General features: G+C 39.8%; 1 protein-coding gene across 1 annotated transcript in view; it reads left to right on the top strand.

Moving 5' to 3' along the window:
• Positions 1–24,174, top strand: part of VSTM4 (V-set and transmembrane domain containing 4) — a 108,567-nt gene that overhangs the window by 77,813 nt on the left and 6,580 nt on the right. Inside the window, exons 6-7 of the mRNA XM_028512271.2 lie at positions 2,951–3,057; positions 4,535–4,596. Of these exons, the coding sequence (XP_028368072.1) occupies positions 2,951–3,057; positions 4,535–4,596 (169 nt within the window). The remainder of the gene's footprint in view (positions 1–2,950; positions 3,058–4,534; positions 4,597–24,174) is intronic.

Below are 24,174 nucleotides of genomic sequence, written 5' to 3' on the forward strand. Positions count from 1 at the left end.
TGAATGGACAAATGAACCCTGTTGTATCCAGATAATAGAATATTTTTCAGCACTAAAAATAAGTGGGCTAACAAGCCATGAAAAGACATGGAGGAAATTTAAATCCATGTTACTAAGTGAGAGAAGCCAATCTGTAAAGGCTGTAATCTGTATGATTACAAACATATGACATTCTGGAAAAGGCAAAACTTTGGAGAGAGTAAATAGATGAGTGGTTGGCAGGAGCTGAGGGGTGCAGGGACAAACAGGTAGAGCACAGAGGGTTTTTGTGGCAGTGAAACTACTCTGTATAACACTACAATAGTGGACACATTATACTATATTTGTCTAAACTCATAGAATGTACAACACGAAGAATCAACCCTAAGGTAAATGATGTACTTTGGGTGATAATGATCTGTCAAAGTAGTTGTAACAAATGTACCACTCTGGTGAAGGATATTGGTAATAGGGATGTTATATATCTGCAGGAGGTGGCAGGGGTGGTATACATGGGAAATCTCTGTACCTTCCTCTCAATTTTGCTGTGAACCAAAATCTTCTCTAAAGAATGAAGCCTGTTAAAAAAGCACGACAAGAGGAAAAAGACTGGAAATGAAAGTTTGTGTTATGTATTTATGCAGGTTGTATTTTGGTTATGATAGACTTATTTTCTTTTGTCTCCATGCCTGTAATTACCATTTTAAAACATGAACATGAATTAATGTATAACTTAAAGTGGAAAGAAAAAAGTAAACATTTTAGGAGTTTAAATAGCTACAACATGAAGCTTGACATGTGCTTCAATATTTAAGAAATTCTGAGAGTTTCTGATCCCCTGTTTTCTCTTAGCAATCAGAGCTTTGTAAACATACATTTTTTTGGCCACTTGTGAATTTACATAATTGATCATGTACTCTGAGGCCATGGCCAGTTAGAATTTCTGCTACCAGTAAAAATAAGCCATCTTTGGGGAAGCTCAGTGTGAACTGTATTTTTGGAATTTTTCCCATAATGTGTGTGATTCAGTCTTTGTTTATGTTTGAAATTTTAGGACCACATTAGGATAGCATATTTTCTTTCATTAAATATATCTAGATATTTGTTTGTGTTTAACTTACTGTTTTTCAAAGATTATACAATCAGTTGGTTTAAAAATTAAAATTAAAAAGCTAAATAATCTAAAATATATACAGTGACTATCCTGCCTATCCAGTTTCCTATCTGTTTAGCTCCTAAACACCCCCATTCTAAGGAACTACTGATTTTAAATTCTTATGCATACTTCCAGAGTTTCTTTACTCATGTATATGGAAATACTAAGTAGATATTTTTTCTTGTTTTTCTCTATTTTTTTTCAAAAAGTATAACATTTTACATTTTCCAACACCTAGATTTTTCACTTAACAATGTATCTTTTCTTATCAGTACACAAATATATTCTTCATTCCTCTTTACAGCTACAGAAGATTCTATGTGTAGATTTGTGGATTCATCATAATTTCCTTAATCAGTCCCCTGCTTATAGACAGCTGGGTTTTTTCCAATCTATTGCTATTACCAACAGCACTGTAATGATTCATGCATACATTTTCAGACATGTGCAAGACTATCTACAGAATAAATTGCTGGAAATGAAATTGCCAGGTCAAAAATTATAAGCCTCTGTAATTCTGATAGCCCAAGTTATTCTGATTTCCACATTTTTCTCCCTCAAGAAGCATTTATATTTATACCGACGATACTTCTAAGTTCCTGATTCCCCACACATTTGCTAAAAGAGTCCTTTGCCTTAAACTCGATGGCTGCTATTCTGATATTCTTCATATAATCGCTAGATGGAGAAAGGAAGTACCGTATGTTTTAACTTGGAGTCCTTTCATGAAAAGTTTTAGCATGTTTTCATAGGTAAGAGCCTTTCCTCTGATGTAAAAACTGTCTATCACCTTCATTTCACTTTGATTGCTAAGCAGGCAGTCATATTCTTATGGATTTCTAGAGATTCTTTATGTAGTAGGAAGAGAGTCTCTCTTGGTAGCTACCTCCCTAACTGGGAAATGTGCCAAAAACAAGAGATTTTAAAAGTGCCTTTCCTCTGGGTTTCTGGAGCCAATAGGATGCTTTAAAAAAAACAAAACGAATAGCCGTTCAGGGAAGTATGTGGACTCCACTCCATACATGATATCAAGAACAGGTTTCACATCAGGACAGCCTGTTTGTGGCTTTCACGTAGGCTGCATACTAACATTGTCACTTAGAGAAAGTCATTTATCACCTTTAAGTCTTGGTTTTCTTACCTCTAATATAAGGCTTATCAGCCCATCACTTTGTGCTATCATGGATAACACATAGAAAGGATCTGACACTATAGTCAGCAATTGAGAAAAACACTCCTGTGGTTGCATTCACTTAGCCTGAACTGAAGGTAAAGTTTACGCAGGAGAAGAAAGTATGAAATACCATGAGAACCCCCAGGACTTCCAAGTGGCAACTCTCCAAGGTCCTGTCTCACTTGCACAGGAGTTGCTCTGTTTTCAGCTGTGAACCAACACAAGATGTGTGAAAGGAATCTTGGTTTTAGAAGAGGCTTCAAGCAGAAGTTTCTAGTGATAATCTTAATACCTTACTGGTGATGGTGATATAGCTGATCCAAGCTGTATAACCAATGAAAACCTTGTGTAAAACCATAAACCCAGGCTAGCCCTGGGTGTCTCCAGGATTTTTGAACATTGAACACAGCACATTATAAATCACTAACTAGCTCATCTCATTGTTCTTATCTTGGCCAAGGGTCACTACCAGACCTCCAGACATCCCTGGAGATAAGCAAAGAGCAATCAATCCCAGTTCAGCTATAAGGTAACCCTATCTTAAAAAGGTACACAGGGAAAAATTAGCAAAACTCTTGCTTCCTTTCCTTTTCCCTGGAACAAACTTGCCTTTGCTTTACCAGGACCCTTTTCTTCTACAGCTCAGGGGAGACTGTCACCAGTGTGACCAGCTTGGCCCCATTGCAGCCCAAGAAGGGCAAGAGGCAGAAGGAAAAGACTGACATTCCTCCTGCAGTCCCTGCCAAAGGTAGGAAGCCAGCCTGCAATTATCTATGAGGAAACCACAATGACTGATCCAAAAGTGGGCCAGGAGTTTGATGTGGGGTCATTACAGGGGGAACAGACAGATGGAGGACATGCCATCTAGTGATTATATGGTCCAGAAACCCCACCTAGATTCTGGTCATAACTGAGCCCCATCCTGGGGTAGGGCTGGTGGTAGTGCCATTGATCCAACATGGCTTTAATAGGGATGTGGGAGGTTAACATCACAGACTGATTCCACAGCATATTTCACTTTGAACTATCAATATGCTCTGCACATAGTGGGGAGGGGCAAGAAGATGTCACATCTTCTTGGTTCATTCAAGGGAAAGAAGGCTCTTTGCTTGTTCTAAAGATGTAAACCAGGTTATGTAATTTATTTTATATTTTGTTCTGAGGATAAAACAAGGGCCATTCTTCGATTCCAGTTATGACTTGGAGGAACATAAATGAGGAGGAAGGTATTTGTGGAGGAGTGAACTGCACACATCTTAGGAGAATTAAGACCATCTATAGATAGTTTCTAAAATAACTGTGGCCAATTTAAGAGAAGTTCATACCTCAAAAATTTGAAATATAGTTGGAAGTACTAGGATTACTGAGGTAAACATCTTAATAATGAGGCAAGATACATTTTATCCCTCAATTGTACCTTTACAGGATGTTTCCTAGGGATACTTGAAGCCCTGTGGTGAAGTCCAGTTGTCCTAAGGCTGCACATGTGTTGGGTGGGCAGAGGGGCTGGATGACATGATGTTCTGTTAGGCATAACAAGTACAAATCTGGGGAGGAAAGGGGGCAGAGAACCCCTGCCTGGGCCAGACACGTGCTGTTCTAATATCTCATCAATCAGAGAAGATAGTACCTCCCCTTTAAAAAGGTGGAAGTGAGCCTCGGAGAGCTAAGTAGTAGAGACTGACTGAAGTGAGGTCTGCCTGACTTTCAAGGCCAAGTTCAAGTCTCAAATTACCTAAATACTAATTATGTTAGTGTTTAGGGGAATACTAGTTATGTTAGTATTTAGGGGACATTAGGGGAACGGATTCAGTTTCCTTCTCTTTAAGGGTCTCAGTTTCCACCCTCCCTGATGACCAATGAGGGCTGCTGTAACAGCCAAAGGTCACTGCTATCAGTGTTAGTATGCAGTTAGGACCCCAGGGAAGGTACCAGCCTCAGCCTTTACCAATCCCACCTGTTTCTCACCTGTACATCTGACATCATTGCAGAGGGCAGTGCTTTATATGCAGTTTTTTGTTGAACTTTATGAGGGGAGAGGCTGACATGTCCAAGGACTAGGAGGGGCACCCACTGATACCTAGATGAGAAACTAGAGTACTTTCATCAGGGTAGGAAGGAGTCCATGTGTCTCCATAGAGTATGTCTGTGATGCTCATGATATGTGAGTGTTAAGAAGAGTCCCAGGAGGAATTACAAGCTGAATCCTTGACATACTTCCACAGCTCCCATAGCTGCCACCTTCCATAAACCGAAGCTGCTGAAACCGCAAAGGAAAACTACCCTGGTGAGTAATTAAATTCTGTGTTGTTGTCTCCTCAAGTCTTGAACACACTTCTGGGTCCAAGTGGTACTTTTATTGACTCAAAACATGCTGAAAGTCCCTGGTGGTCTCATCCCAAGCTGGGGCATTCTGTCTTCTTGGAGCAGCTTTTGAGCCAGCTTTTCTACATACGCAGTTCCATCATGTTTTTTCTACAATCCAAGTGGAATTCTTTTTCATTATAAAGGCTGCTTTCAAACAGAAGAAAAAGTTCACACTCAGGAATGTATAAAATAGAAAGTGGACTGCATTTATAAATTTATCTGATAGCCACAGTGAAGAACCTTAAAAAATTCATTATAGTTTTTAATTTTAAAATAATTTTAGGCTTATGGAAGAGTTGTAATGCTAGTATAGTTTCTGTCTACCCTTTGCCCAACTTCTCCTAATGTTAACATCTTACATAGCCATGGAGTAATGTCAAAACTAAGAAATTTCCCTTAGCACATTAGCACTAACTATACTTCCAATTTGGACTAGATTTCAGCAGTTTTCCACTACTTCTTTTTTCTGTTCCAGGATCCCATTCAGGAGATCACTTTGCACTTAGTCTCTCAATCTGTGACAGTTCCTCCATCCTGTCATGGCCTTGAGATTTTTGAAAAATAGGAGCCAGTTATTTTTTAGAATGTCCCTTGATTTGGTCTGAGTTTTTCTGATGATTGGAAAGGAGTTACAGATTTGGGGGTAGAACAACACAGAGGTGATACTTCTGCAACCTTTCTGGTTGTATCCTATCAGATGTATATGTTGTCAGTATGTCTGATTAATGGTGGTATGCACCTATCACTTGGTTAGGTGGCATCTGCCAGACTTATTCAGTACCAAAGTACTGTTTTTCCCTTTCCATACCCTATTCATTAAAAACCAGTCAGTAAGTCCTGTTGATATTCAAAGGGAGAATCAAAACCACCAGAGTAATTAATAAATACATTAGGGGAGTTACATCAAGACTATGAAGATATTCTGTTTTTTGTTAAACTTTGCCCACTGCTTTTAGCATTCATCATTGGATTTTGCTATAGTGTATTAATAGTCATTTTTTATTTTCCTCAATCTGTCTACATTTATTATTTAAAGTTCTTTTGTAAGGAAAAGATGAACCCATTTCCTCATTTACTTATTTACTAAGTTTCTGTATCAGTATGGGTACATGGATATTTAATTTTTTTAGTTTCTAATCATATTACTGCTTGTTTTGGTGCTAATGTTGTTTATCAGTTGTGCAAGAGAGGGGGGAAGAAACTGCCAAACCTATACTAAAATGTGTATGTACTAAGAAGGGCCAGGATATTTTTGAAGGAAAAGAACAAAGTGAAAAGTTTATATACCAACTCCAAAGATTTACATTAACATCACAGTAATTAATTCAGTGTGGCAATAGCACAAAGGTAGACAAGTAGACCAAAGGAACAGAATAAAGAACCCTGAACCAATCTACATATGTATTGTCACTTGACTTATTACAAAAGTGACACTACAATGTAGTGAAGAAGGGTGTATCTTTTCAATATATGATAATGGGTCTATTGCATATCCATCTGAAAGGGGATCCAGAACCCCTACTTCAAATTGAACTTCAAATTGAACAACAGAACTTGGAGAAAGATCATAGACTGAAGTAAAAAAATAGGTAAAAATAAAGCCTCCTAAACATAGCATATCTCCCTAACTTCAGGATGGGCAAAAATTTTTTAAACAAGATACATAAAGTACCAACCATAAAAAAAAGATTGAAAAATTTAGATTATATTGAAATTTAGAAGATCTCTTCTAATTAAAGCTATCAATATAGGAATGAAAAGACAGGCCAGAAAATGGGCGAACATATCTGTCATGCATCTATCTGACAAAGTATCATTCATATGAACATCTACAAGTCAATAAGAAATGACAACAGTACAGAAAATGGGAAGACACCTTAAACATGCACTTTATAAAAGTAATCTCATGACAATTATTTAATCTCATTGGAATCATAGACATGCAAGTTAAAAGCATAAAACCAGTTCATATCTACCAGGATGGCTAAAATACATGTATGTTTTGGGTTTTATTTGGGGGCAGGGTTGCCTTTTTTTCTCTGGTCCATTTGAAATTTAGGAATAGATCCAGTTGTATCTATTTGTCAGATTCTTTTTAATTTTACTTTGTTTCATATTTCAATAATCATTTTTTGCTAGTTCCATTTATTTTATCACTACATTTAAAATAATTATTTAAGCTTAACTTTTACTAGTATTATTACTCTTTTTCAAGTTCATTGTCTTCCCCTTCAAATATCTTTACTTGCCTTTACATTTGAGCAATTTATCTCTAAGTGGAAATCAGTTTCATAAACTTTCCCCACTATGTTCTGGAAGACATGCTAAGAGCTTTATGTATAAATGTTTACTTTCCACATTGCTCAAGGTAAATGTCAACTCCTCACTGTAACCTATAACACCCTATATTATGCAAGCCACATATGTAATTTACATTTTTAGTAGCCAGCATAAGGATGTGAAAAGAAACAAATGAAACCAATTTTAATAACATGGTTTATTTAACCTAATATATCAAAATATTATTATTTAAACATATCAATATTAAATTATTAATGAAATATTTCACATGCTTTTGTTCTACTAAATCTTTAAAATCTAGTATGTATGTCACACTTACTGCACATCTCATTTCAGAACTTGCATCTCAAGTGCTTAAGAGCCACATTAGTCTGGTGGCTTCCACATTGGACAGTATAGCCCTCTATTGTGTGGTGCCCCCCTACAAAGAGGTAAAAGACCCCATTACCTCTTTGACATAGTTTTTATTGCCACCCCAATTTCCCATTTCCCTCTGGCTATGCTGACCTCCCTGCCAGGCCTTAAACCAAAAGGTCTGCAAGGGTCTTTGTACCAGCTGTCCCCTCTGCATGGAACTTCCCTCTAAACAGATGCCTGTGGTTTCTCACTTACCTACAGGGTCTCTATTCAATCATTACCTCAATGCAGGAACTTTCTGAAGTCCTATCTAAAACATGCCCACCCTCTGACAGCACCCCCCATCAGAGGCGCTTTCACATACTTTATATTTGTCTATTAATTGCCTCTCTCTTCTACCAGTTCCTTGTTTATGAAGGCAAGGAACCTTTCTACTCTGGTCATGGCTGTACTCCCAAAGCCCAGATCAGTCTAGCAGGAGGAAAATTTGTTAGTGATTCTGCATACCAGCTCTGTGGAATAGGTTCTGTCACTCTGCTTTTACAGATGGGGACAGTGAGACTGAGAGTCAGTAAGATGGGTGACTTATGCAAGCAAGGTCATGCAGCGTGTGGGCTGCAGTCAGGACTTGAACAAGGGTCCTTCTGAACCAAAGCATAAAGTTTTAACCAGCTTATTTGAAGATTTGCCTCACTGTGGAGTCTAGGTCTCTGAGTATGTTTTGTTTTGTTTTTGAAATGATAAACATTTTTCTTTTTTTTTAATTTTATTGTTGTTCAAGTACAGTTGTCTGCCTTTTCACCCCACCACTTCCCCCAACCCCAGCCATCCGACCTCCCTCCCCTGATTCCACCCCCTGCCTTGGTTTTGTCCCTGTGTCCTTTATATTTGTTCCTGAAAACACTTCCCCCTTTCCCTGTCCTTTATCCCCTCCCATCTCTCCTCTGGTTACTATCAGTTTGTTCTTAATTTCAATGTCTCTGGTTATATTTTGTTTCCTTGTTTGTTTTGTCGATTAGGTTCCACTTAAAGGTGAGATCATATGGTATGTGTCCCTCACTGCCTGGCTTATTTCATTTAGTATAATGCTTTCCAGTTCCATCCACGCTGTTTTAAGGGTAGGAGCTCCTTCTTTCTTTCTGTGACGTAGTATTCCATTGTGGGAATGTACTACAGTTTTTTGATCCATTCCTTTACTGATGCACACTTCGGTTGCTTCCAACACTTGGCTATTGTAAATTGTGCTGCTATGAACATTGGGCTGCACAAAATGTCCATACTACCCAAAGCAATTTATATATTCAACACGATTCCTATTAAAGTACCAATGACATATTCCACAGATCTAGAACAAACATTTCAAAAATTTATATGGAACCATAAATGACCCCAAATAGCTGCAGCAATTTTGAGAAAGGAGCAAAGTAGGCAGGATCACAATAACTGATATCAAACTGTATTATAAGGCCACTGTAATCAAAACACTGTGGTACTGGCATTAGACCAATGGAACAGAACAGACAGCCCAGAAATAAACCCAAGTCTCTATGATCAATTGATATTTGACAAAGGGCGCAGAAGCATGAAATGAAGTAAAACTAGCCTCTTTAACAAATGGTGTTGGGAGATCTGGACAGCTACATGCAAAAAAATGAAATTCGATTACCAACTTATACCATAAACAAAAATAAATTCAAGGTGGATAAAAGACTTAAATATAAGTCATGAGCATGGTTCTAATGTCCTGTCATAGCTAAGCCTTGCCCCCACCCCTGCTGCTCTGTGTCCAGATTTCTTACGCTTGTGTTAGAAAAGCTGGTTCACTTGTTTTCCAAAGAGAGCCTTCTTTTGCCTACGGTGAATTGTGGGTTTATACAATGCAATTCCATTTAGTTCATATCATCAAAAATTCTTCATCAGTTCTCCTCTGTTGACTACACTCATACTTAAATGCAGCAGCAGAGTTTTTGCTGATTTGAATAAATCTCTAGTCAATCAGGAGGCTTTTGGAAACTGGATTGAACAGAAAAGCTAAAACTACCAACTTATCTTGCCTTGGGGCATCCTGAGTCCCACCCATGAGACTCAGCCTCCCCAGATAGATAGGCTGAACTCATTCTCCTCTCAACTGTGCATTCCACTGCACATCAACATGGGTATGTGTGTATCTTTTTTAGATTCTTTATCCTTAATTCTGGTATTTATCAACAACCTCAAGAGTAACTATGACTTGTAAGTTTCCCCACCTTACATTCTAAGTTGCTCAAGGACCCATTGTTTCCAAACCAGTGTGTTAGTCCTGATAGAAACTTCTGTTTATTGAATTTCTGTTGATATATCAGAGGGATACATCCCAAAAAGTGCTTTCTGCATGCCATCATATTTATTTCTCACAGTGAGTCCTTCTCCGTCCCTACATTTGCATATGAGAACACACTGTTTAAGAAAAGTGAGTTCCCATCACCGATGGGGATAGCATTCCTTCTCCCATGGTGCCCATTCTGTGATGGTTCCTTCGCAGTACCATCAGTCTTGAATGGATAACTTTCTGTAGTCCACAGCCAGGGGGAATGAAACCTTTCATTTGTCCATCAAATAAAAGTCAGTTGTACACCTACCTATTTGGTACAAAATGCTGCCTTAAGCAGTTTTGGCCAAACACACCAGAGTCAATAGCATTTTCAAAAATAGCTCCTGTCCTAATCACAAGTTTCCATTGTTGACTTTTGTGTGTGTGTGTTTGTTTCACGCTGTCATGGTCTTCTGCATGGAGATTCAACACAGGAAATTCTTAATTTTCACAGAAAGTTAGTCCTGGGCAGTTATATGCATTTCAGAAGGACTCTTTGTTTTATGGAAGTACTCCCAGTAATAGTTTTTTAAATACCAAATTGTCCCCTGATCATTTAAGATATGAAAAGACTTCAAATTTTCTATACCATCAAGATACAAGTCAATTTGGAAACCAGTTTACAGTTAGTATAATGCACAAAAAAGAAAGGAGCTGACTTGAAATGGGTCTCTGTCTACCAGTTTAGATAAAAAATTCTAGGCCTAGCATCTGCAGGTTTTATTTAATATTAAGATTTATTTCCCCAGAGGTCAGCATTGACTTCAGTCCCAATTTGGCCAATATTTATCTCTCAGATCAGTAAGTCTTGATGGTCACTGAATCCAAAGTCAATAGTTACTTGCTGGCTCACACAGGCTTTGGAGGGGAATTTAGAAAATAACTGGGAGGCATCTTTTCTTTGGGGCCCGGTGCCAGTTCAGGTGGTTAATTCTGTGGTTTTCCCATCTTGCCACAATCTCTGTGAAATGGTGTCCTGGAGTACTTGCAGGCCTCAGAGCTCCACAGCCCGTTTATCCAGAGTGATGTGACATGCACTCACCCCAAACACCAACCTGCCTGCTGCCTCCACTGACTCATTGACCAGATGGGAGAACCTTTATCTGTTGAGCACCTACTGTGTGCCAGCACCTCTGCCTGGTGCTTTATGGGCTCCCTTTCTCATCTCAACTCTACATACCCACTCTTGGTGGACCCTCCAGGATTCAGGCAAAAACAAAAAGCCTGTGTCCTTGTGTTTCCACCCTAAAAGCATTAACAAGTGGGCATCTTCTCTTAAGTTTCCAAGATAACATGGCATTTTGCAAGAAGTATATATACCAGAGACTAACAGTGGCTAGGAGATTTTTAAAAAAGAAAAAGTACTGAAGTAGGAAAAAGAGGGAAGAAAGACATTTTAAACATTTTATAATGAAGGTTTGAGAACTGCCTCCCCTTTATGTAACAACCATCAAACACAGCCACCTGCTTTCAAAGTTAGCTACTGAGGAACTGAAGCCACATGGAACACAGGTTCTTTCTGATGGAGAAAGCAATCCTCTTGTCTAACGACCTTTGCACACTGACAAGGAGTTGTTATTCCAATATATCAGTGGTTCTTCATCCTTTTGTGGTCCAGGGAGCACTTTCACAAAATTCAAAATGTGTCATTTACTTTAAACTAGGGGTGGGGGATGGGCACTGGCTCAAAGACCTTTTGGAGCCTCCTGGGGACCTGCATTTTCTCCCCTTGGTTGTAACCCTGCAGCAGAGCTCCCAGCATCCTTTGAGCTAATTCACAAACTTCCAGGAAAAGCTATCACTGCTTCCTTGTTTCAGAAGAAAAAGAGAAAGCCAGAGTATATTTATTTTTGTTGCATTAAGTCAGTTATTGATTTAGAAACCAAGTACAGGAAGAGAAAACAAACAGTTTCTGTGATAGGGAAGCAAGACCCTCCCTATCACAGAAATTCAGTGTTGCAACTCAGTGTTGAAAGGAAAATAGCAACAGAAAATGTGAATTCAAGAGGATGGTAGTCAGCATATGGAAACTGCCTAAAAGAGAAGAGAATGTTACCATTTAGACCACAGGTGGCAAACACAAGGCCACAGGCCATATCTGGCCCTCCACCTTGTTTTATCCAGCCTGGCACCTTGTTCCTACCTGATGGCAGTGCTGAGCTCTCGCTTAACTGTTAAAGAGTAGTTACATTTATACAGTTCTAAAATTACCTTTGGCCTTTCGAAGGCAACTAGGAGACTGATGTGGCCCCTGGTGAAAATGTGTTTGACACCCCTGCTCTAGGCTAAGTGAACGTTCATGCCCTCCTCTGCCTCATTCAGAGTCCACCCCCTCCCCCCACACACACACTGCCTCACCCTCTCTTCCATTAAGTCACTCATACATAGCTCTCAGTAGCTGGAAGGGGTCAGGCCACCCTTGTTCTCTAAGGAGAAGATGATTTTTTTGAGCAAAACAATGAAGATAGAAATATGGGGAACATCATGTGCTTAACTACCACACATTCCCCAGGGGACTGCTTGTATCCTGTCTCTCTTCTTCCCATCCATCCTTCATGTTACTACCTAAGGATTTATCTAAAAGACAACTCTATGTCATTTCCCACTTAAAATACTCTCATGGCTCCCTCTTGCTTCCAGGATGAAGCACGGCTTCATGTGAGTGACACAGGGCATGCAGGCCATTACCATCTCTCTCCTCCACCTGGTACCCAATTGATCTAGGTCCTTTTACCATTAGCCCCAGAGTCCTTATTCTATCCACCCACTGAGCTGCTATGCACTTACTAGGTGGGGCTCACTTGCCACCTTCTTTTTGAGGCCTCCTGTCCCTTCAGCCTCACTGTTTTACAAATCAAGGTTTTCCTGGACCACCAAAATTATATGCCTATATGTCAGCGACCTTCCCATTGCCAATTCTTATGGCACTTCTTAGTTAATGTGTTATTTCTGACCCCTGGATGCATCAATACCCTTGTCCCTGGAGGCAGACATGAGGCACCTGCTATTGTCCCACCTAACTGCTTTTCTCCTGCTGTTGCCACTCCCCAGATGGTCAGGCTGGCTTCTCTTTTCCACCTCTCTGGAGTGATGGCTGCTTCTGGGCTTCTTTTCTCCTTGAACACATTGCTGAGAGAGTCAACACTCTCACAGGTGCTGCAGTCACCTGTGCAATCCATTTCCCCCCAACAGGTCTTCAAGCCAATTCTGAACTACTCCTGACTATTTATGGGACACTCCTCTAGAGGCTTCACACATACCCCAAATTTACTCCATCACACATCAAACCCATTTCCTTCCCCTAGTCCTGGTCCACCTGGGAAGTCCCTGCCTTAGGGAATGGCTGTGTTGTCCAGAGTCTAGGTGCTTCCCCTTCACCCCCATGTCCACAGCTGACTGAAGCCTGGCAGTTACTTTTTGGTATGCCCAGGCTTGTCCCTTTCCTCCTACATGCTGCCACAGCTGGCTCACATGTGGCTCACCACCTCTCCATCCATCTGATGTCAGGACCTTTCCTTGGGGCTCCCATGGCACCTGGCCTTGCCTGTATGTTAATACTTCCCACTCCACATTGAAGTCATGTTTACGCTTATGACTTGACTATATCCTCCACTGGAACCATGTGGTTTCTTCCTACAAAGTGACCTTTATGTTTCTTATACTATGACGTCTATATACACCGTAGACACCTTAGATAGTACAGACAGTGGGAAGGGTTCTTTTTTTGTTGTGCTAAAATACATATAAGATGACATTTACTATTCTGTTTATCAGTGTACATTTCAGTAGTGTTAAGTACATTCACACTGTTGTGTAAACAATTTCCAGAAATCTTTTCTTCTGCAAAATCTGATCTGTACTCATTGAACAACCCTTCACTCTCTTCTGCCAGCCCTGAAAACCATCCTTCTACTTTCTGTCTCTTGGACACTGACTACTCTAGGTATATCATATAAGTGAAATCATGCAGTATTTGTCCTTTCGTAACTGGTTTATTTCACTTAGCATAATGTTGTCAAGGATCACCCATTTTGAAAAATATGTCAGAATTACTTTCTTGTTAAAGCTGATTAATATTTCATTGCAAGTATATACCACATTTTGCATATCCATTCATCTGTAGTGGACACTTGGGTTGCTTCTACATGTTAACTATTGAGAATAATGCTGCTGTGAATATGGATGCACAAATACCTTTGAGTCCTTGCTTTCAATTCTTCTGTATATATACCTAGAAGGGAAATTGCTGAAGTGAAATCATATAGTAATTCTATTTTTGCTTTTTTGAGGAAATGAAACAATACTGTTTTCCATAGCAACCATACTATTTTACATTTCCATCACCAACAGAATGTTGGTACACAAGGGTTCCAATTTTTTTACATCCTCTCTGACACTTATTTTCTGTTTTTTCATAATAGCCATGTTAATGGGTGTGAGGTGGTAAATCATTGTGATTTTGATTAGTGTTTCCCTGATGATCAGTGGTAGTGTTTTTGTTGTTGAATTGTAGGGATCTTTATACATATATTTTGGATATTTTATATATCAGATATATAATTTGCAAATATTTTCACCCATTCTATGGGTTGCCTTCTCCCTCTCTTGATTGTGTCCTTTGATGCACAAGAGTTTTACATTTTCATTAGCACTAGTTTTAACGTTATTGAGGACATGTCTTACTCATTTATGTATCCCCAGTAGGGAGCCTGGAATGTATAGATTGTCTGTGAGGTTGCTGAATGACTGAGGACAATTATCTGAGATTTGAGCTCTAAGTCTTCACTGCTCCATGTGCGCTCCATGGACCAGCAGCCTGGAAATCACCTAGTAGGTCCCACCTTAGACGTACTGAATTCAAATCTGCAGTTCAGCAAGATCCTAGATAAATCTGAGAAATGCTAAAGCACAGAGAAGTGCAGCTCTGAGTAACTTATCAAACTCAGTAGCCAGCTCTGCTCAGGTCACTGCCAATGGGACGATCACTGCCAGCCTCCTCCACAGAGGACTTACATTTTAGTAAGAGAGTTCAGTCCACTTGGGGGGAAATGGTGGCTTTTCTTGCTTAATCAACAAAGAGAAATTTAAACGTGAGAATGTGCTTCTAAAGGGTATTGTGACTCTCTTTCCTTCCTGAAAACCCTTTTTGGAGAGTTTGTCTGTGTCTCAACTAGGGGTAGCCCTGTCCAATGATCTCCTAGGGCCTCTCACAGGTAGATTTCTGACTAGCAGGGAATATGTGACCAAGACCTGCTTCTCTGGAATGCCATTGAGTTTAAAGTCTACACTCAACCTGTTGAAAGAGTGGACAGAAGAACGGGGACATACTTTGTGGTGCTTAAGAGGGAGCCTTAGGAAGAAGCCTTTCACCCTGTGGTCAGCTCAGGACCAGGTGCCATGCTCTGTTCATTGTTGGCCTGTGTCAGAAAACAAGCACCTGCTCCCCACCCAGTTTTTATGATCAAGAAGGTACTGCCAAGACCGAGAGTATTTCTCTATATCAGTAGCAGAAAAGGCTTTGAGGTACACTAGACACCAGTGATAGAATTCTGAGAAGATTTTAATAATAACCCAAATCCCAGCAAAATTATTTCCAGAGGACATGCATTTCAGGTTTCTTGAAGGATGTTTATAATAAGCCAGAAAATTTCTCTTGTTGTCGTTAATGTGCTAGATAGAACTGGTTTCAGTTAAATTTTACATGAAAAGGATATATTAACCTGCATAAAATATGTTCATAATCTCAATTTAAAATTAAAAAGAAGGAAAAACCTACAACCACATGTACAATATATTGCTCCAAGTAAAAGCCTTGGGAAAAAAACAAAAACTTTGCTTATACCACGCTAGTGCCATTTTTACAGAGATAAAAATTCTATGCTCCCCTAGGTACACATGCACATCCCATTAGTGTCACTGGGAGTTATGTATGTTGACTGGAGGGAAGAGTAGATGCTGAGGCTTCTGAAGGGATGAGAGGGGAAAACGGAAGTCATTGGTTTCATGGGCTTCCTGCGGTCTGGAGAAGTGGGGGCCCATTCGTGAATGGGATGTCGTCATCAGGGAGAAGGGATAAAACCTCCAGAAGTATAAGTGGGAACTTGTCTGAGGGATTGCTGGCTCTGACATAGGCCAGCATTTCCTGGCTGGCAGAAGGTTAATGTCAAGGCCCTTGATGCCTCACACTGTCTGCAAAAGAAGCTAGATGTTTCTCAGCCATGTCAGAGGTCAGTGGGGCTTAGTTGAGGTTCTGAATTTTTAATGACAGGCCAAGTAAAGCTGTTACTTCCAGGTAGTCTTTTAAGACTGGTAGTACCTTACACAGTCATTAGGAACCACTTTACAGAGATGACAGGAATCATACTGCTGAGGAAGTTGCCTTACCCTGTTGTAGAAGGGTAGCATGGCCTTGTGCTGAAAGGAGGGAAGTGACTTTGAAATTGGATATGTCAGGATTGTGTTTCTCCTGTTCTGCATCACTGATTCATGTTGACCATTTTCAGTCATCCGCTTATTCCTTCTTTGGGCATTTACTGAGTACTGCCAGGCAGCATGCAAGGTGCTGTGGGGACAGGAAGGACCATGAGCCTTGCAGCTCCTGACAAAGGTGAACAGGTGGCAGAGAGGCAAGCCAGGCCTGAAGTTCTAGCAGGCTCAGCCCCGTGAGCAACTCACCTGGCTGCACAGGCCTTCCCTGGGTCCCCAGGGGCCCTGGTCTGGGCATGCTGGTCCCTATGCGTCTGCCAGCATTGTCTCTGTGGAGCAGTAGGGTCGTTTTTCCATCTTAGCTCAGCCGATTTGCTACATTTATTGGGCACCTCATTGCTACAATCATTGCACTGCTGGGAAATTTTTAAACTTTTCACTCTATTTTATTTTTGTAATCTCATAGAACAATATCATTTGTGCTAACATTTGATTTAAAAAAAACTTATTTAAAACCTCAGTTTTGAATGCAGAGCACTTTAAAGTTGTTATTAAAGGATTTTTTCAATCTCAAATTGAGAATACTAGAAATGAAGTGCCATTTCAGAGAAAAAATAAAAAATTATCATTGTATTTATTACATCAAGCTATGCATTTAAAACATCAGAAAAATATCTCTATATGAAATTCTGCATTTGTGACAAAACTGGTAATACATTTAAGGGGATTTTCTCTCCTTGGCCAGATTCATTTCTAGTTTATTGTTATAACTTTCTCAAGCTGAATTTATAAATTGCAACAAGCACGTATGATGTCCAAAAGGCAACAATGGCCTTACGAATTTATGATTAGAGTATGCATAGAAAAATGAAGAATACAAACTATTTATTCAATCATATGTGCCCATTGCCCACACTACATATGAATTCAACAAATGAACTAGCATATCTACTGCTATTTATGTCTGGTCTTTTTTGTTGAATTTATTGGGGTTGCATCAGTCAAAAAAAATATAGGTTCCAGGTACATAATTCTAGAATTTGTCATCACCATTCATCCCCCAACCGTCTTCTACTTCTCCCCACCCCTCTCCCTCTGACAGTAACCACACTGTTGTCTGTGTCCATGAGTCTCTCTCTCTTTTTCTTTTTTTGTTTAATCTCTTCACCCTTATCACCCAACCTCTAACCACCCCCACACCTCCGCATAGCTGTCAGTCTATTCTCTTGGTTTGTTTCCTACTTTGTGTCTATGCCATAATGCTAGTGGTAATGATGGTGATGATGATGATAGATGATAGATGATAGATGATGGTCCTTCCCTATTCAGACACTATCCCCATGCTTACATTGGGACAACCCTGTCCTAAGCATTGTTAGTATCTCCATCTCATTGATGAAGCATGGGGGCACAAGGAGAAAGTACCAGAATAAGCTCCTGCACCAGGGAGTGGCAGAGCTGGGTCTGGCCAGATACTTGGCTCCAGGTCACTGTTCTTACCCAGAGGGCTCAGGCTCTGCTGCCTTTCATCAGAAACACTAAAGTCCTAGTCCTCTGGATCTCAGGGTGTTTTCTGTCCTGACCTTACTGCATGAATTTTTACATGATGAAAGCTATAATGGTGAGTCTAAGTTGGGTACAGGACTGGGACCGGGAATTCAGAATCTCTATGTGTTAGAATACAAAGTAAAATTCCTTCCATAGAATCTTATTTCTCTGGGATAACCTCTTAGGAATTTGGCTTATATGCTTCTGAGTATTTTTCTATGTGTATATAAAACTGTACCCACACTTGTATATATGTTTCCAAAGTGCACATGTAGTCAGCCCACAATGAGTATAGGTCATTTCTGTGTGCAGAGTTCCCTAAAAATTAGAATGATCCTAAACAAAATGTTCACACATTGAATTGCTTTTTCATTGAAAACATACCAGGCTTATATTTCTACATCAGTGTATGTAGATCCTCCCATTCTTTTAATGGCTACTAAGTGTTACAAGTATTACCTGTCTATCTGTCTATCTATCTATTATCTATCTATCTATCTATCTATCATCTACATATTAACCTATTAAGTTGAAAGCCACATGTAGATTTTGTATGATTCCAAGCAGTAGAACCCAGGTATGCTACTCTCAGTAGTATATCCTTATGGATACCCTAGACAAGGTGAAAGAGAAAAGAGTTCATGGTTTTTCTGCTCATAATTCTTGAGAGCATCCCCTCCCTAAGTTCCTGAGGGCAAGGATATCTACAAGAGGGTTTTTAATGACTGTGCCAGACTTATTTTCTTCTATTTTATCTTAAACTCATTCAACCATTTATTTTAAAATGTGTGCTATTTTTTATGTGCCAGCTGGTGTCTGAGAGGGTATTTTTCTAGGAGCTAAGTTATATCAATGGCATGCTCTGACCCACTGCTCTCCAGTAGAGAGAGCAAATCTCCTTAGCATCTTGAAATCAGCCATTGTGGGAGGATTTATACATGTAATCAGCAAATGCTGCAAATTAGAGCTTTTTTTCTTGGAGAGCCAGTTGCTCGACAATTATCACCACACCACTGGCTGCAGCAGTAAGTTTGACAAACTCACTGCATGTATGGAGCTGAGTGTTATGGTTAGAGTCCATTTCTAGCATCAGCTTTGCTATTTATTAGCGATTGACATCACACTTGTTTTTTCTGTGCCTTTGTTTCCATGTATGTAAAGTGAGGATGTCAATAAGAGTACTTTCTGCACAGAGTTATTGGTGCACGAAGTAAATATTAGGTGCTATAACTGCATTCTGGTGGGAGAAGGTAACTAAGTGGACCATATGTTATAATGCTGAGATGTGATACATGCTCGGCAGGCCAACAGAGCAGAGTAAGGGTGCCCCAGAGGAACTATGTTTGATCGGGAGAGGGCCTCCTGAGAGTAAAAGATAAAGGTCTGACAAAGCGAGGCGACAAGCCACACTAGTATCTTGGAGAAGAACATTCCAGTCAGAGAGCACAGTCCAGCTAAATACTCTGAGGTGGGCATGGAACAAAGAGTATTGCCTTGGTGTCTGGTCAGCAAGCAGGACATATGGTGTGATCTGAGGTTGGAGGCATGCCATGCAAGATTCTGATGGATCATGATCCTGATAGGGACTCTGGGTATGATTCTAAGGGTGATGAGAAGCCACTGGAGGATTTGTGCAAAGCAGTGAGGGGCATGGTTTGACCTATCTTCTTAGAAGAATTAGCTTTCCCACTATTAAAAAAAAATCACTGGATTTTTTTTGGCACTGGCCTGAGGTCCAGTGGTTCCATCAAAGTCTGATACATGGCATTTTCCAAATGATTTCTGAGTGTCTTTTTCTCTCTGCCTCTAAATATTATAGTATTTCAAAAGGACTGATTGTTAAAATAATACTTCTTTTACTTTATAATAAATATTATAGTAATAATAACAATTTTACACTTATGTAGCATTTACTATTTACTTACTAGGTAACTTTCTAATTACATTTCATGTGTGAATACATTTAATCTTCCAAATAACCTTGTGAGCTAGGTACTATTTTAAGTCAAACTTTACAGATATGGCAGTGGAGGCACAGAGGGGCTAAGTAACTTGCCCAAGGTCACGCAGCTTACAAGTGGAAGTCTTTCTGTCTCTGAGAGCCCATGGTCTTTGATACCACTACATAGACCCTTGCACAATCCGATAAATCTAAGACAGTGTTATAGCTTATAGCTGATTAGAGGAATAAGAGTGTTCCAGATTGAAGATTCTCAGAGTGGGCTCTTTTTCTAAGTATAAACATTCTCTTCAATAATACTGCCAGTAAAACTACTTTTGGAAGGTCCATAGGGAAGAGAAAATGAGTGACTGTATTCGATCATGAAGTGATCACTGTGCCACTGTGAAAGTTTCATGTATCAGGATCATCCCCAAGAGAATTATCTATAATAACATTTTAGCTCCCCAAATATGCATTGGTTAAATCTAGAGACATTCATCTCTCTAATGACTTGCAAAGCCTTGGACCTTTCTGTGCATGGCTTTAACAGGTTCTGTGGGTCACCTCTTTCTGTCCCCAAAGCACTTAGCCAGAGGCATGTGGACTTTCTGTCCTGTCAAATTCATTGTGGGAATGCCCTTTGCTAAGCATTATTTTATTTCTCCAGATTTAAGAGCATGATGTGAATTTGTTTTGTTCAAGATTTTCGGGTGATTTCATCCAATCTAAGGTGCCAACAAGCCTGGATAGGACTTTGAAATCTTCATCTCCATCTAAGACCTCTCTTGAGTCCTAGATCCTTTCTAATCTATCCAAAATCCTAGAGAACACTAGGTTATTTATAGGCAATTAGTCACTAAATACCCATGTGGAAGCTGGATGTGGGGTAGGAGTCTGGGAAGATGTAATACCAAGGTTTATAGATGTCTGAAGCAACAGAGGAAGGTCACGTTTTGGCCCAGAGAGCACCTGTGTCCCCACGTGCGATAGACCAGGAGTCCTGGTCTCTAGACCCTGGCTCAGATTGTCAAGACATGTCTGGTCAGCAGTCAGTCTTAGTCATTTGTAAGGGCTGGACCCCTGTGAGGAGCAGAGTGTGGATCCTGGGCAGGACTGCCTTGTTCTGAGTCCAGACTCCAATGGACAACAGCTGCATGACCTTGCTCATCTGTAAAGTGAGCATGACCATTGGGCCCACTTCATAGGGCTGGTAGGAGGACTGAGTGAGATAGTGAACATTAGATAACATTTGTTGAGTTACAATCTCAGAAGGACCAATTCTCAACCACCACACTCTGCTACCTCCCAAAGTCACTTTTGGATTGGATTGTGTCCTTTGTTTTACTATTTAACATCTCTGTCTGAGAAAGGTGTCTCTTTTGTTCATTTTGATTCTTTATTTTCATTTAACCTGCACCTCAGAGAACTCTATTTCTCTTTATAATATGTTTAAATATAAATCAGCAAGCCTGTGCATCTCAAAATTAAGTCAACATATCCAAGGCATGTTGATTCCTGTAGGACCATTAGGGACCACAACATAGTTTTCTCTCCTGAGCTTGGACCCAAATAGAGCTTTACTGAATACACAGCATCTCCCTTCTCCATGGCTATAGTTCTATATGTGTTGAAATTATGAGGAGGGTTTGTTTTACCAGGTACTACTCTGTTGAATAAAAATGAGCACTTATCTTTAAGGGGGAAGAGGAAGTCTGCCCTCGATAATATGTAATTCTCTCTTGGGTAAATAGATTCCTGATAGTGCAACTCTAGTAGAACTGCAATCACATTTCTTAACTTCAAGGTGACGTTAGCATAAACATCCATGTCCTAGTTATTGATCTGTTGCTGTGATAATGGTATTACCCAATTGAACTTCTGACATTGGAGAACTTGCAAGGGCTGCAAATGCATTTTCCTTTTATTCCTGAAACTTAATTTAACTTGTGCATCCAACTGTTATCCCTATGAAAATATGTTGTTTAGCTGGAGTCTGCATGGAATGTGAAATCCTTCTTTCTTTCCTAGTAGACACACCTACAAAATGAAGTACTCAAAAGCTACCAATTAGAAGTTCAAAGAAAGGGATTCTCAGCTTCTGAATCTTTTGGTTTGACTTGTCCAGTTTTAGCCCCATGAAGTAAATCCTTCCTGTAGACATACTTTCCATTCTCTAAAACTGGAGGAAAGAAGGGTTTAAACTAGAAAAGTGGGGTTTAGCCTGGAGGCTTAAATCTGCTGCTGCATGTCTCACCCCTGGCAGAACAGGTGGATGGGAGATGGAAGACATGGCATTCCTAAAGCTTCTTAGAATCCAGAGGTTCCATTGCGCACTAGAAAACTACTGTTTGTGATCACCTTTTCCTGATTCTTCTGAGATGATGTTGTGCTTTGTGGGGATTTAATGTGGCTCAGTGGCCATCAATGAGGACTTGAGTTTAAGTTTAAGACCAGTGAGGTCCTTAAGGAAAGTGAAAAGGTAAGTACTAGACCACTTTAGCCTACTAGAATAGCCAAAATAAAAAATACTGACAATACCAGGTACTTTCAAGTACACAGAGCAATTAAAACTCTCAGACATTGCTGGTAAGAGGGAAGATTGGTGCATTACTCTGAACAAATAGTGTGGCAGTTTCGTATAAAGTTAAACATTACTTTTCATATCACCCAGAAAACCTACTCCTGGGTGTTTACCCTGAGTCTGGCAAAAATCTACACATGAATACTTATAGCAATTCATTCACAACTGCCAAAAACTTGAAACAATTCAAATGTCCACAGCAGGTGAATGCATAAGCAAACTGTATACATGGTACACCACAGAATACTTCTTAGCAATCAAAAGGAACAGACCATTAATATATTCAACAACTTGAAAATGAATTATGCTAAGAAAAAGCCAGTCTCAAAAGGTTCCACACTATATCCTTTCATACAACATTCTTTAACAGGAAAAACCATAGTGATAGAAAATGGATCAGAGGGCTCCAGGGGGGAAAGTTGTTGGGAAGACATGACCACGAGGGCAGAAGGGAGCAAGAGGGAGTGTTGATGTAACTAACTGTTCTGGGCCCTGCCATTGAGATGGCCACTAATCTGTCTGTGTGTTAAAAATGCATATACTATCCACCTGAAAAAATAACTTTTACTGCATGGCATTTAAGGAAATTAAATTTAAAAACTGTGAAAAGTCCTCTTTATGTTACTGGAAGACTCAATAGGAAGTTTGAGTAGAAGTGAAATCTTAGGGCTGGGGTGCAAAATCAAGCCAAGCTATGGGGGAGGGCAACTGGAAGTGGGAGGCATGTATGTTGGGGGTCACTGGGTGATAGCTCTAGAGCTCTCTAGCCTTGTTCCTCACTGAATATTGGGGAAAATGCATCACACTGTAGACCTCTCCCTCTGGTGTCTACATAACATGTATTGATCTCTTGTATGCACCCACCCTGATCAGGTAGTTCATTTCCTCTCCCTAAAGAAAGACTATTCCCTTTTCCTCCCTTCTCTTCTAATATATCAGTTTTCTCAGGCTGCTACAACAAAATACCACAGACTGGACAGCTTCAACAACAAGAATTTGTTTTTACAGTCCCAGAGACTAGAGTCTGAGATCAAGGTGTTGAAAGGGTTGCCTTTTTTTTTTATCTTTCTCCTTATCTTGTAGATGGCTGCCTTCTCCCTGTGTCCTTGCATGGTCTTCTATCTATATGTATCTGTGTCCTAATGTCCTTTTCTTATATAGGTACCAGTCATATTTGAAGGCTTTCTAATGACTCATTTACCTTAATTGCCTATTTAAGAACTTTGTCTCCAGTACAGTCATATTCTGAGGTACTGGGGGTTAGAGTTTCTACACATATGAATTTTTTCTGGGACACAATTTAGCCCATAACAACACATTTTCCAGAATCTATTCCTTATCTGTCAAAAGATTTGGGGGCTATTTTTCACATAGTTCTTGGTAACTCATAATAATTCAGAACATAGCCAAATGGATGATATTTTAACTGACTAGTGAGAAAGTGATGACATCAAAACATTTTTTCGTCACACAGGTGTTTTAACATCTTCTAAAGCTAGGCACTGTGGTACCAAAATTGTTACATACATCCTTTCATTTAAATCCTAATTCACATGACAAGATGGATACTTGAAGGCTAGTGATGGAGCTGGCCAAAAACCACACAGCTGGCATTTAAATTGAGGTCCAAATTCCTCTTGTACTTATGCTCTGAAGTCAAGTACAGGATGGCAGCCCTAGGACCTCTTCCTACCTCTCCTTCATGAACACTTCATTGAACTGAGAGTTAGAAGAACTTTCTTATTTCAGCCTTCCTTTGATGCATCAACCTCTGTCTGTATCTGAACACCCACCCCTCTTGCTCCTAGAATCCTCTGCAACTAAGGAGTGGGTTCACCTGGTGGGAGAAACATATGAAAAGTGTGAGATTAAAGATACACAAAACAGAGGGGTTTAGAGTATACCAAGCAGTTGAACACAAATACCAGGCCTTTATGGAGGGAAAGAAACTGTCCAGGAGTGTCTGCAGGCAGGAGGTGAAAGGAAAAGAAAA

Source organism: Phyllostomus discolor, chromosome 5 (assembly GCF_004126475.2).
Source record: "Phyllostomus discolor isolate MPI-MPIP mPhyDis1 chromosome 5, mPhyDis1.pri.v3, whole genome shotgun sequence".
Lineage (NCBI taxonomy): Eukaryota > Metazoa > Chordata > Mammalia > Chiroptera > Phyllostomidae > Phyllostomus > Phyllostomus discolor.